This window comes from Hippocampus comes, unplaced genomic scaffold, assembly GCF_001891065.2.
Source record: "Hippocampus comes isolate QL1 unplaced genomic scaffold, H_comes_QL1_v1.1 scaffold249, whole genome shotgun sequence".
NCBI classification, from domain to species: Eukaryota; Metazoa; Chordata; class Actinopteri; order Syngnathiformes; family Syngnathidae; genus Hippocampus; species Hippocampus comes.
This window is the reverse complement of record NW_017805035.1, coordinates 1,382,826-1,395,479: the sequence shown is the minus strand read 5'-3', so window position 1 is coordinate 1,395,479 and position 12,654 is coordinate 1,382,826. Positions and strand designations below refer to the sequence as shown.

The 12,654-nt window shown below is 49.3% G+C and overlaps 1 protein-coding gene across 2 annotated transcripts; it reads left to right on the top strand.

The window, feature by feature from the left end:
• The first annotated feature begins 362 nt into the window (after positions 1–362).
• On the top strand, positions 363–12,623 carry gon4lb (gon-4 like b). 2 transcript variants are annotated; one of them, XM_019863627.1, is made up of 29 exons: positions 363–470; positions 866–961; positions 1,036–1,151; positions 1,346–1,420; positions 1,503–1,553; positions 1,648–1,686; positions 1,759–1,857; positions 1,976–2,041; positions 2,128–2,244; positions 2,444–2,681; positions 3,010–3,111; positions 3,536–3,576; positions 3,685–3,788; positions 4,179–4,380; positions 4,466–4,552; positions 4,623–4,803; positions 4,870–5,020; positions 5,389–5,539; positions 5,625–5,741; positions 6,365–7,183; positions 7,251–7,500; positions 8,001–8,161; positions 9,595–9,789; positions 11,024–11,167; positions 11,267–11,569; positions 11,645–11,728; positions 11,799–12,133; positions 12,222–12,324; positions 12,411–12,623. In XM_019863627.1, exons 1-29 carry the CDS (start codon positions 437–439, stop codon positions 12,522–12,524), a joined length of 4,575 nt encoding a protein of 1,524 aa, XP_019719186.1. In that variant the 5' UTR covers positions 363–436; the 3' UTR covers positions 12,525–12,623. The 2 variants fall into 2 exon arrangements, with proteins under 2 accessions (XP_019719186.1, XP_019719187.1); XM_019863628.1 differs by lacking the exon at positions 363–470 and adding an exon at positions 477–704.
• The last annotated feature ends 31 nt before the right edge of the window (positions 12,624–12,654 follow it).

Below are 12,654 nucleotides of genomic sequence, written 5' to 3'. Positions count from 1 at the left end.
AGGCGCCCCTCTGCAAGAATCACGTTGTCGAATCAACATCTTGATTGGGCACTTCTGTAATTTACCTCGGCAAAAAAGAAGAGCTCACTTTAGCGTTCGACAGATCTGTCACTGATAATAACAGATGCAGTTACTTCATGACGCACAGGGGAACAAGAGTGCCAAATGAAACAAATAAATCGTCAAATTATGAAATATTCATATTTATTGAAATCCAGAAATCAATATTGAAATCGTGAATTGATCATGTAAATAACAAATTCAATTCTGAACTACATAAACACCGACCCGTTGAAATACATGGGTTTTTTTCGGGCCTCGCGCTTGAGAAATGTATTCCTCCAGGTCGGCAGGTGGCGACATATTGTTGCCACTGCGCTATGACTGGCGCCATTTCAGGGGAAACTGGATTGTTATTGGCGGAAATCAAACTGACATGCTGCAAACGAGCTGGGAACAAACATTCGACGGTAAATGATCTTCTTTGACATGTTTTAGTGTTGAGCCTTTCAAAATGAATGTCATTCAACAATTTATTATCATTTACAAGCGACACTTGTACTGACTGAACAGAACGTCTTCGGCAAGTTGAATGGCTCATGCAATACAATACAAGCACTATCTGTTTGTCAATTGTAGAATTAAAAAAAAAATCCCCTAATTTACAATTCCCTTCACCGTTTTGGGTCACATGCTTCTATGACGTGAGTAGTTAACCTATGTTGAACAATTCTGTCCTCCGATGGGTGAATAGATAGACTTGGTGAATCCCTTTAAGATTACTTGTGTACTTGTTTGTGTTCATGTAGATAGGTCGAGCATATAAATAGGAATCAAATCTCTCTTTTTGAATTGATGTTATTAGCGAGGATGCATGAGGACGATGCAGAAGAGGGGAAGGAGACTTTTTCGGTCAAACTAAGGAGCGCTGGACTGGAAGATGAATGGAGACCTTCGGCAGGTGACTTAGAACGAATATGACGTCATCATGATCAAGTGTCATCATCTCATGATGACGTCTTCCTTGTTACTCAGGTGGGCAACAACTGGAGGAGTCCAGCGAAGACGAGTTGGGCCGATTGGACATCGATTTGGACAGAAAGTCCAGACAACTCAACTTGACGTCCGGCAACGTGCGCACCATCTTGCATGTCAGTCACAAGCGCGGTACACACACACACACACACACACACACACACACACACACACACACACACACACACACACACACACACATTCTGTTGTATGGAATCCAGTTGAAAGAAATTCACAAAGTAGTCATCTCGACCAGGGATGGGGAACTTCCTGCACTTTTTGTGCACTTCAGCTTGTTTCGTTTTCTCAGGAGGTGATTACTCACGAACGTGTGGTGGACATGATGAAAGCCGCCATCAGAGCCACCCAGGACATGCCCATGTTTGTAGGTCACGTTGCACCACTAACATGGATGACCTTCAAAATAAGCCAGGATCATGACGGCTTGTCTTTTGTCACCAAACCAGGAGCCAAAGATGACACGCGCAAGATTGAAGAGGGCCATCCAACAAGGACAGGTGATTGATTAGCCACGCACAAATAGCCGTTCATCATCATCATCATCATCATCATCTACATAACAAGCTGTCCTTGTGTTGTGTTGCTGTCTAGTGTCTCGACTGGAATTTTTCTGCAGAACAAAATTTGCCGGTAAAACGTCACAACTGCATATCCAATGTCAATGGGCTGAGTGAAATGCTGACTCCACGTTTTGTCTTCAAGCATCCTCAGTTTGTCGACATCCATCTCGACGCCGACGAAGACTCATCAGATGAAGAGTACTGCCCTGAAGACGAAGAAGATTATGACACGGCTGAAGAGGTCTGCCTTTGTATTAACACGCACTGGTGATGCATGTGGCTTCTGCCTGTCATGTTGCTGTAACATAATTTGATGTCACCCAAATGTTCTCTTGTTTGCTATTTTTGTGTGCACGCAGACTTTCCTCAGTGATGGTGACATCATTTCGCCTGACAAAGTTCAACACTGTGACTCCAATTCCCAGGTAACCTTTGACCTCTCGTCTTCTTTGGAGTGCCGTTGTTTCGTGCTGAACGTTGACGTGACCTCTGGCGCAATTCTTTTTTTTAGCGGCACTCGATGCCCGCCGTCCTCCAGCTCACAGATGCCACCGGCCCCTCCTTCCTGGAACGCCTGAACGCTGTGGAGGAGGAACTCAACTGCGGTCCCGCCTACTCTTCCTTGTCGGTAAACATCTGCAGTCTGCAGTTGGGACACGGCGGCATGGTAGCTTCCTGTCGCTGGGCCTGCGCACGGCATCAAGCTCTTGAAAGTATCTTCGCCATCTGCCAGAATGATGGACGGAAAAAATTGCTGAGATCAGAGGGGGGGAAAAAGCTGAAATATTAATAAGCCCTAAAATTTGTATATTTGCAATTGTGTGCAGTCTCATGGGGCAGGCGAGAAGAAAGAGGAGGAAGAGGAGAAGGATGAAGGATCTAGCGGGTTGGCGTTCCGCACGCGTTCCAAACTTCCCCTGGTCAACGTCCCCCTGGAGCAACTGGAGGCGGAGCTTCTGGCTCCTGACATCACAGCCGACATGTATGAGCAAAGCCCCGCCCGCAAGGAGGAAGATTGCCATTGGGCACGCTGGCTGCATGGACTCATGGCGGCAGACAACGGAGGTCAGGATAAGATGAATGGTCACCTGTTGGGCTAAACTTGGGAAAAACATCCGAACCGGAGCAAATCTTCACCCGTGTTCTCATGCCATGCATGACTCATATCCAGTGAGGCCACTAATGCACCACTATTCTAATTTGATCACTTTTTTAAACATAGCAAGTCGTAAAGTAACGTGAGGTCTTCTGGGAAATGGGCCCTTTCTGGGGGAATGATGTCACATCTGCGCCAGTTCACATTTTCAACCTGTGGACAAATCATGTTTACCGCACATGCCTACAAGACTGTGAGTGTTTTCAAACGCTCACTTTTTTTTACTTGTTTGTGCAGAGGAAGCCGACGACGATGACGACCCGGAGTACAACTTCTTGGACGACCTGGATGAACCCGACCTGGAGGACTACAGGACAGACCGAGCTGTTCAGATCACCAGTACGTGTCCATTGCTGATGATTTTTTGGGGGGCGGACTGACATCACGGTGCCGGGCGGACTCAGCTTGCGAAAGTCGCGTGAACAAACTCAGAAAACAGCTTAGCCGTGATTGGTCGTTACCTGAGCAACTGTGATGTCATTTTTCGTCGAGAAGCGGCAGGGAGAGGATGCATTTCAGTTTACTGAATAGTGAGTCCATCCAAACCGAATAAATATGTGGTGGGACGTGCAACCAAGTATGGAGTCCTGTCTGGCCACAAATGGACGAATTAACTGCATGCGGCAGCTGGAGCGCCTGTTAAGCAATCGTGGCTGTGGAGCTCTTGATGTGCACGAATACTTGATGCACTGAGCCCCCTCTCGGTCATCCCGCTAGCATGATTGATTTGTCAATTCTTCTCTCTGTCGTGTGTCTTTTGCAGAGAGGGAGGTCAGCGAGCTGCTGGAGGAGCTCTTTGACACGGTCGGTTAATCTCAGATGTCTAAGATGATGCCTGCCAGTTGCTAGCCCCATTGCTAGCCTGCCACAGTCCAGTCCGAGGAGTTGATATGTTTTGGGATCTGTGTGCAGCTCCAGGATGACCAGCCAGAAGAGGAGGATGAGGAGGAGGAGCATCCAGCCGAGGGGGAGGAGCAAGAAGCCAGCCCCAACTTCAATGTCCCTCAACCTTTGTGGTAAAACGACAGCGCTTGACTTAAGTGTCCTGATACGTCCTCCTGTTGGGACGCCACGGCAAAGATGTGCTGCGAGCGTTTGGGTCAGGAGGAAGAACAATCTGGTCCTCCTGTGCAGCTTCTTCAAATAAGCCCTGTGAAGGAGAGCTGACCTAGAGAGGAAACATTATTGATGATTTGTGTTTCTTTCCTTAAGGCAATAACAATGTTTAACCTTGACTAGGTTCAATGTTCACTGCCCCCTTAATACAAAGGTGAAAAGAAAAAATAAGTCACTGTGTAGACAAGATGAATGTTGTTAACCAGAAAACATTCTTTCTTGCAATCTGTTACTCACTCTGGGGAGTCTTTGTGACGGCACTTTTTGCATTTTTTTCCCCCCCTTTGTAGCTTGGAGCCACCTTTAGCTGATATGCTAACCGCGCGGAGGCGAGCGGTCCGTGAACAATTCCCGGCCGTGCAGCATAGGAGAGCCCTGCAGGACACCACCAACCATCCGTGGCCTTCACCCGGACACGCTACCTGGCTGCTTCCCAGCTCACTGTGCCCCACCTCTGCGCACAAACTGCAACTGCAACAGCAAATCCAGCAGGTGTCCGCCTTTTCCTTGCTTTGCCAAGTAGATGAAAAAAGTCAATCCCCAAGAAATAGTCTCTTTATCTGTTCCTGTCTTTCAGCACGTACAGCTTCTGACTGAAGTTCATCTGCTGAGTCGTGGCGTCGGCGTCCTGAAACATGAAGCGTCTGTCACCAAACACTTCCTGGTCAGTCAAGGACGCAACGGAAACGCCGCTGAAAAACACAAACCAAAGGAGAATGTAACGTGTCCCGCAGGAGGAGCTGCAGCGTTTTGCCACGCGGCAGGAGCAGCTCTTCCGCGCCTCGTCTTTCCGGGCGTGCAACCTGCAGGGTGCTCTGGACCTTCTTCAGGAGATTGAGCGGAGAGTGGACCTTCCTCCTCCCACACCTCCCGTGTCCAGACGCTGGCTCCCCATCATGTCTTCGTCCACCATTAGTAAGGACGCCCCAGATTCCTCACATTAGCTTCTTCTCGCTCATGTTTGGTTCCTGCTCTGTTTAGGCCACGCCTTCCCTGTATTGCCCTCCGAGACCGCCTGGTTGCTTGCCACACGACCGGTCTTTCTCTACCCAGAACTACTTCCTGTTTGCAGCCTGGATCCTTCCCACCACACACGACCCCATCGCAGTATTTTTACTGCAGGAGAGGACGGGTAAATAAACAAATACACTTGAATATACACTATACAACGCCGACTTTCCCAGAACATACCATCGAGAGAGCGTGCAAGAGAGCAGAAATATATCAAAAGACAACAGGGATCCCTTGTCTAACTGATCCACACGTTTTTGCTAAGGAATTCTCCGGACATGGACGTCGTGGCTGCCAGCCGACTGTCGTGTCCAAAAGACTTAAGAAATTCGATGTTTTTGTATTTCAACACTTTTTACACTTTTTTTTTGTAAAATAATTTGAACGAATAACTGTCCATCTGATGACTGACCAATAGTACTGATTTGTGAAAAAATATTCAAGGCGCTTTCACCCGACATTGTTAACACAACTGATGACCATGTGTAGGCTGATTATTTTAGGTCTGAAGCACTTTGAGGGAGCCGTCCAGCCAGAGCATTTGATCAGCTCCTACCTGCTCTGCAAGAGTGCTTGGAAGTTGACAAAACACATCCGAGAGATGAGCAGCTCCAGGGCACCGCGTGAAAATGTTCTCAAGGTGAATACGTGAAAAAATCCTCATGGGGAAACATGTGAAAATGTCCCATGATATGCACAAGTTGAGGTCTTTCTGCCCTCTGCAGATGTTCCTTGCCCGGCAGCTCGTGGCCCCCTTGGCATTGCCCTGTGCTCGAGTGCAACCTGAGGACCAGCGCCCCCCGGTGGAGAGAGATACCGCCATCATGCCAGCTTGGCTCAAGGTGTGAAAGATGGCGATGAAATAGTTAGGAGTCCTTGGGTTGCGGCAGAGTTCTGTTCTCGAGATGGGAAGGTGCCGAAGATAGCGCACCAGTAAAATCCGAGCAGTCAAACCACAGCGGCACGTCGCAGGGCACAACATGCCGTCGATGAATCCATTCACTGTGCATGTGTACAGGTCTGGACGACAAAACACCGCGGTGTAAAGCAAGGCCCCAAGTGGACATTTGCCATCATTGCACCGCGCCTTGTGTTGAGAAATGTTCATCTTGGGAACAGCGTCACATGCGTGAGAGGGCTTGCCGAAGTGATTTCAGAGCGCTAACCATAGATATCAACAACGGGTAGATTTGACACGCTCCTTTGAGCGGCGGGTCTATGGCAGTGTTGAAGTTGGTAGGGGCAAAGTGTCGGCCCAGAAGTCGTTGCATCAAACGGGGACGGTTCAGGTGTGTCAAAAAAATCAGAATCCAATAGCACTGATCTTGCTTAGAAGTGGTTTACCAAATCTTCACCCCCCCCCCCCCCCGTTTTCCTCCCCCTCCTCGTTTTCGCTTCTTTTTTTTTCCCCCCCCCCCCCCCCCCAGAGTTGTCATCCTCATCCTCGTTGTCGTCTCATTTACAGAATAGCCAGGAGGTCATCCAGAAGACACAAATGAACACCCGTTCTCCGTGCTACCCTCGCTTCCTTCCCAGAGGCTGCAACCTGAGACTTTACCCCTCCCGCCTCAAAAAGTCCTCACGCCCACCACCTGTACGCTCCCAGAGACGTCTTTTCACCCTGGCCCATAATGCATCTCTGCACCCCATCTGCCCGGCAGAACAAAAGACAGAGCCTCTCCTGCCATCTCGGCCGAACGTGTGCACGACAAGTGCCGTCATGCCTTGCTCGGGTGCGCCACTCAAAGCCAGCTACTTCCTCCTTGAAAGAGACAACACGTCGCAATTTCTACCCTGTGTGACACTGCGGCCCGAACCCGCCGGAACTTTCACCGCACCAATAGAATCACACCGGCCAGAGGATGGACACAACACACGCGATGAAAAGGCATCCGACTGTCAGCAAGCGGGGCGCCATTTGACCAATGCAGGGGAGGGAGGGCAAAAGCCGCCGGACGAGGAGCGGCCCGGAGTAGAGGAAGCACAAGGGGAGGATGAGGAGCAGGGAGGAGGGGAAGAAGGACAAGGACAGGAAGATGGTCGGGACGGAGAAGAGGCAGGGCAAAGGGAGGGAGAGGAGCAAGGAGGAGAGGAAGAAGGACAAGGAGAGGAAGGGGAGCAAGGAGACGGAGAGAAGGATGAAGAGCAAGAAAAGCAGCAGGAGGAGGAGGACGACGAAGAGGAGGAGGACGAAGATTTTGATGAGCTGACGCAGGATGAAGACGAGGAGGAGGCCATGTCGTCGGCGTCAGAAGAGTCTCTTCTGTCCATCCCGGAGCTGCAGGTAACGTTTGCACTCGGCCTCCGTGGGGGCACGCGCAGCAGCTGACCTTTCACCCGAACCTCCGAAGGAGACCATGAAGCAGCTGGCCTGGCTGGCATCCCGGAGGAGGCTGGGCGCCGACGCCGAGTCGGAGGAGGACCACTCGCCCACCTCGCCCGGATCACAGGAGGAAGAAGAGGAAGAGGAAGAGGCGCCCAAAGGAGGCGAGGCCAGCGGGAGGATGGCGACGGTGGTGTCGGAAGACGACGACGCCGCGAACGCCGGCGAGGAAGAAGCACCCCGAGGAGGACGAAGAGGAGGAGGGAGACGAGGAAGAGGTTTGTTTTATTCAACTATCTCCTCTATTTGCAGTTTGATCGCTGGATAGATCAATTCTAGAGCAACCTCAATTCGCGTGGTGTTATTACTGTCCAATAGGGAGAGGCATGGGAAGTGGGCAGCTCATCTGCTTCTGCATCTCCACCACAATTCTGCCAATCTCCTTCCCATCTTAAGTTCAGAGAAGCCAATGTCATCAGCCGGTGACTTTTCCAGTCCATTCCTCCTTTTCAGTCAAAATGGTTTCCTGCACTGCTGTGTCCCAGACACAAAACCACGGGTGACTTCAACATGGCTGGCAAATGTGCGCTTAGATTCGGATGATGCGAACGGGAACGTCCGTCGCGGCACTGACATTGCTCTCTCAGCAAAAAGTCAACTTCCATTAACAATGTCACACTTGTCTATTTCCATGTTCTATCGGGATAAAAGGATTCCTTCAACAATGCGGTGTTCTGTATGTTTTCTGTGACGTTTTTTTGTTGTTTGTGGGCATCAGGTCAGCAGAGCCGAGCTCTCGGAGGGCCGCGTCGAGCTCGTCAGGAGCGTCACAAGAAAGACGAGAGCAAAGCGAGTCTGCTCTACGATGAAAACATGCTAGAGAACGACCCTCAGCGCCAAAGCAAAGATGTGGCCTTTGCTCAGAGTTACCTCAACAGGGTGAGACGACGCGCTGCAAACATTTCTCACCGCCACCATATGGCCTGAAAATGAACGCCAGACAAAAGTACAGTCGCCATTTGAAGTGATTCTTCTTTGACAACTTCACCGCTGGGAAAATGTAAAATCAACAATTGTCCCTCCCGTCTGGGATTTTCTTTATTTCTTTTGAAGCCAAACAACACAAAGGAGCCTTTCTTGGGAACGTTAAGCCTTGAATAGAAATGCAGGATGTTGACGAAGTTGCACCCAGGGGAGGTGCAGGCAGAAGTTGGCATGTCGGTGGAGGAGCGATTCAGGATCCCGCTGATATCCGTTTGGAGAGCAACAATGTTCCCCCCTGAATAGTGAAAATCGAGGACTTAGTTGACCCCCCTCGTAAAGATTTAGACAGTAATTGTTTGTAGATGTCACAAGATGGTGGCAAAATACTACAAAACGCAATTCCAAAGAGGTTGCCAAGTTGTGTTGAACATAAACACAAACAAAATACAATGCTTTGCAATTCATGGTCAACCTAGATATAATTGAATCCACTACATCTGTTTTTATTTATGTTTGCCACAACATCCCATACATAAAAATTACTTTTAGGTACCGTATTTTCCGCATTATAAGGTGCACCGAAAAGCATTCAGTTTTCTCAAAAGCCAACAGCGCGCCTTATACTCCAATGCGCCTTATATATGGATCAATATTCTGATTTCGTGGACGTGGTATTTTAACTGTTCTGTAAAGCGCACTGTTCCAGCTGCAGTGGTGGTGAAGGTGCATTATAAATAAAGCTGCTTTGTATTGTATTCCCTTTAGCATAGCTCCACCTAGTGGCTGCATAAGGCAACCTCAGCCACTATTGTAGCATCTATTCTATGCGCCTTATAATGCGGTGCGCCCTACACATGAAAACAGTTTTAAAATAGGCCATTTATTGAAGGTGCGCCTTATACTCCGAGGCGCTTTATAGTGCGGAAAATACGGTATGTGAAATGTAGCCTTTCTAAGCAGATGAATCAAATACACACAGTTTTCGCGCCAGTTGATGTTCCGTTAGCGCTGAGCGGCCGTCTGGCGTTTGTTCAAACCCAAAACTGACGTTTTGGAAATTGAACTCATTGAATGTGCTCATTCAAAGACGTGGCTGCAGCCGGTAGACGCATCGGTAGACGAGAAGGGGTTGATGATCGCAGCCATCGCCAGACCACTTCTTTTTGGCGGGGGGTTGTCAAAGGTCAAATCTGATCAAAGGAAAGCACGTCGAAATTGAGCAGCCAGGTGTGCCACAGGGAAACGCTTCACGTTCATTTGCACGTCGTTCTAATTGTGATGCTTTCTCCTCCATTTGCGCCTCCCTGCATATTAGGCGAGCATTTTCTTTGTATGGCTTCACGTGTAAATCCGAATCCAAGTCATGTTGTTGCTTGTTTGGCCTTGAGGTTCGGGAGGCGCTGCTCGATGTCCCAGGGAAAATGGAGGAGTTTGTGTCGCTGCTGAACGACCTGGAGCGGCTGGAAGGACAGGAAGTGGTCGGCGTCTTCAGGAAACTACGCTGCATCCTGGGAAACCGGACGGACTTGACGCGGGACTTTGCTGCCTTCCTGCATCCGGAACAGGCCCTGGAGTGCGGACTGGTAAGGAGGAGGAGGGCGAGGGACACGCGGCTTTCCGTCTGGGGCACTGTTGCAGAAAAAAGGAGAAAACCGGAAGATAAAATGACCTTCTTTCTTTTTTTTTTTAACCCTGCTAAAGAGGTCAGACAAAGTCTGGCCAAGAGAGGCCTCAAACATGAAGTGTGACATCTTGTCAGGAGGCAGCCGAATAGATGTGACTGCCTCGCCCACCATTGAGCTCCCATCGAATTAGACTGTCCGACTCGCTCCAGGGGAAGTTGCAGGAGCATCTTAGACAGAGTGTGTGTCACCTTTAAATTGATTGAGGAACAAAAACATGCAACAATTGATCTCAAAACTGCTTTAAAAGACCTTAATCATGTGTGGGCGAGATAGGGGTGGGGTGATATAGTTTTGAACCTGGATTGAAAAGCTTCCAAAATTTGGGCTGGCTTCACTTCTGTTGGCAGCTGATTCTATTTGTGTGCAGCATAACAGTTACATGCTGCGTCACCATGTTTTGTCCTTATTTTGCCGTACAGTGCAGAGACGTAACTACCAAGTTGCCGCACGGGATCTATAAGGAAAGGAACAAGAAATGTTACTTCCATGAGTGTCTAGTTTACTCTGTGTAAACAAATGTAGTGCAACTCAGCCACTGGCTGGCTAGCCTTATGACATCATACACCTTTTAAACGGCATTTGTTTTCAGAGGATATGTTGAACCCCCCCCAAACTATTGTTGTTCTCTTGTATTCAGATTGGTTGTGACTTGGCAACAATAGAAAAATGCAGGTACCAGTTTGACAACAGTCCTGTGCAATTTTCCATGACAGTTTTGGGTGTGCGATGCGCCGGGTTATCATCATTCTACTTTTGTCATCATAGTTGGCTTTTAATTTGTTGTTTTTGAATTTAGTTAGCTTAAATTAGTTTTTAGAGCATGTTTGTTAGTTTTTATTCAATTTGATTTTTCAATTAATTTTCAAGAGTTCATTTTTTTTTTTTTTTAAGATGGAATATTTGTTAAGTGCAAAATAAAAGTCACTCAGTACTGTGTATTAAAGTAGACTACAATTCTCAAATGACTGTTTGCAGGACGGATAAGCAATACCAAAATAAACATTTAACATACATATAAAATGAAGGGCATTTTTGCTATAAATATTGTTCATATGTAGTTTTTGGTACGTTTTCTTTTTTTTGTATTAGTTTTAGTTTTTCTAAACTGGAACAACCTTGGTGCTGTGTGCAGTTCCAAGAGCAACAAGCCTTCGAGCGCAGTCGACGCTTCTTGCGACAACTGGAGATCACGTTCGGAGATAACCCGTCTCACTACAGCAAGATCATCAAGGCTCTGCAACCCGGACCGCACCTCAGTCCCACCGACATCGACGAGGTATGTTCCGGCCTTCGTACGCCAACCGCACCTTGTGGCTGCTCGTCGTCACCGTTGCTCGTCGTCACCGCTGCTCGTCTGCTGCTGCGGGTCCTTTAGCTCAAAGCTCAAATGGCCACGCTGCTCAAAGGACACCCTCATCTGCAAGCGGAGTTCTGGGTGTTTTTCGACGAGCTCCGCCCACCGCCAGCTCGCCCAGGACAATTCGAAGAAGCTCATTGGCCGGAGGAAGGCGGAGGCGGAGCAGAAGGAAGTGAGGGCAGAGGCCGCGTGAACGCAGGGGTGGCCGATGGCGCTTTTGAAGAAGTCACCTTACCGGATGTGGACGAGCACGGACACAAGATGGATGCCGCCATGAGCCGGCGCCAGAGGAGGAAACTCCGGTCGCGTGTAGCTGACGAGGTAGAAACAAATGGGAAGCCTCGCGATACCTTCATGTGCTTGCTCAATTTGCTGCGCCTCTTGCTTTCCTGTCAGGAATCCGATTGGGTTTGCCTTTGTCACCACTCCAAGAGCCGCGCACACCGTCGCAGAGGATGCACCCGCTGCCATGGCAATAAGGTGCGCCTGTGCTTTGTCAACGAGGCGTAGATTCGTGAGCAATGTGACGCCCCTCTCCCTTCCTGTCCAGGGTTCAGGGGGCGTGTCCAGAGCCATGAAGAGTCTAGACCTGCTCGACACTCAGACAGGCTCCGCCTTGGAAGACAAAGATGGCGAGTCAAAGGTCGCCAACTGTGCGCGTACCGGTGCAGCATCATGGGAACGCTCGTTCCCATCGGCTGACGACGAAGAAGCGGACGACGGCAACAAGGTGGAGTCACCTCCTTCCAAGAGGAAAAGGGAAGAAGAGGTCCATCCTCCCTCCTTGGCCTCCTCCTGCATCGCCCCCGTACCTCAGGAGCTCCCCGTGTGCGCCAAAAACATTTCTGTGACGCCGAGCGGAGAGAAAGTGATACTGTGGACCAGGTGCGTCCTCGCCCCTCCTCTCCCGCTACCCAGCGGGGTCAGAGTGAGCCGGGGGGCCACGCTCAAATAACTGCGGATTCTCTTTCAGGGAAGCGGATCGGGTCATTTTGACCACATGTCGGCAGGAAGGAGCCAATCACAACACCTTCCAGGGCATCTCCAGTTTACTGGGCAACAAGACTCCCGGGGAGGTGATTGGCCGCTGCAATGCGCTGTCAGAAGCCTGCCAAGCCGCTGTCAGTCAGTCGCTGACATTCCTTTTGTGGTTTTGTTGCAGGTTTCTCGGCGCTTTCGGGATTTAATGCGTCTTTTTCAGAGCGCTGCTCGTCACGGCGGCTCAGACGATGAGGCTCCGCCCTCTGAACTTGAGGCCAGTGAAGAACAGGACTGATCTTTTTGCCATGTGTCATACTGTTTCCTGTAAATAATTGTTCTCTGCTCGCTATTGAAAGGTTTGATGAGAATAAAATAAGATTTTTTTGTTTCCGTTTTGACTTCCATTTTCTGAGTGAATAAGAACC

Excerpts from the sequence above, each read along its gene's own strand:
- gon4lb (XM_019863627.1), top strand. The coding sequence starts at position 437 with ATGCTGCAAACGAGCTGGGAACAAACATTCGACG. Across the intron at positions 1,858-1,975 it reads ATTATGACACGGCTGAAGAG|ACTTTCCTCAGTGATGGTGA; the intron begins GTCTGCCTTTGT and ends GTGTGCACGCAG. Across the intron at positions 11,570-11,644 it reads GGTCGCGTGTAGCTGACGAG|GAATCCGATTGGGTTTGCCT; the intron begins GTAGAAACAAAT and ends CTTTCCTGTCAG.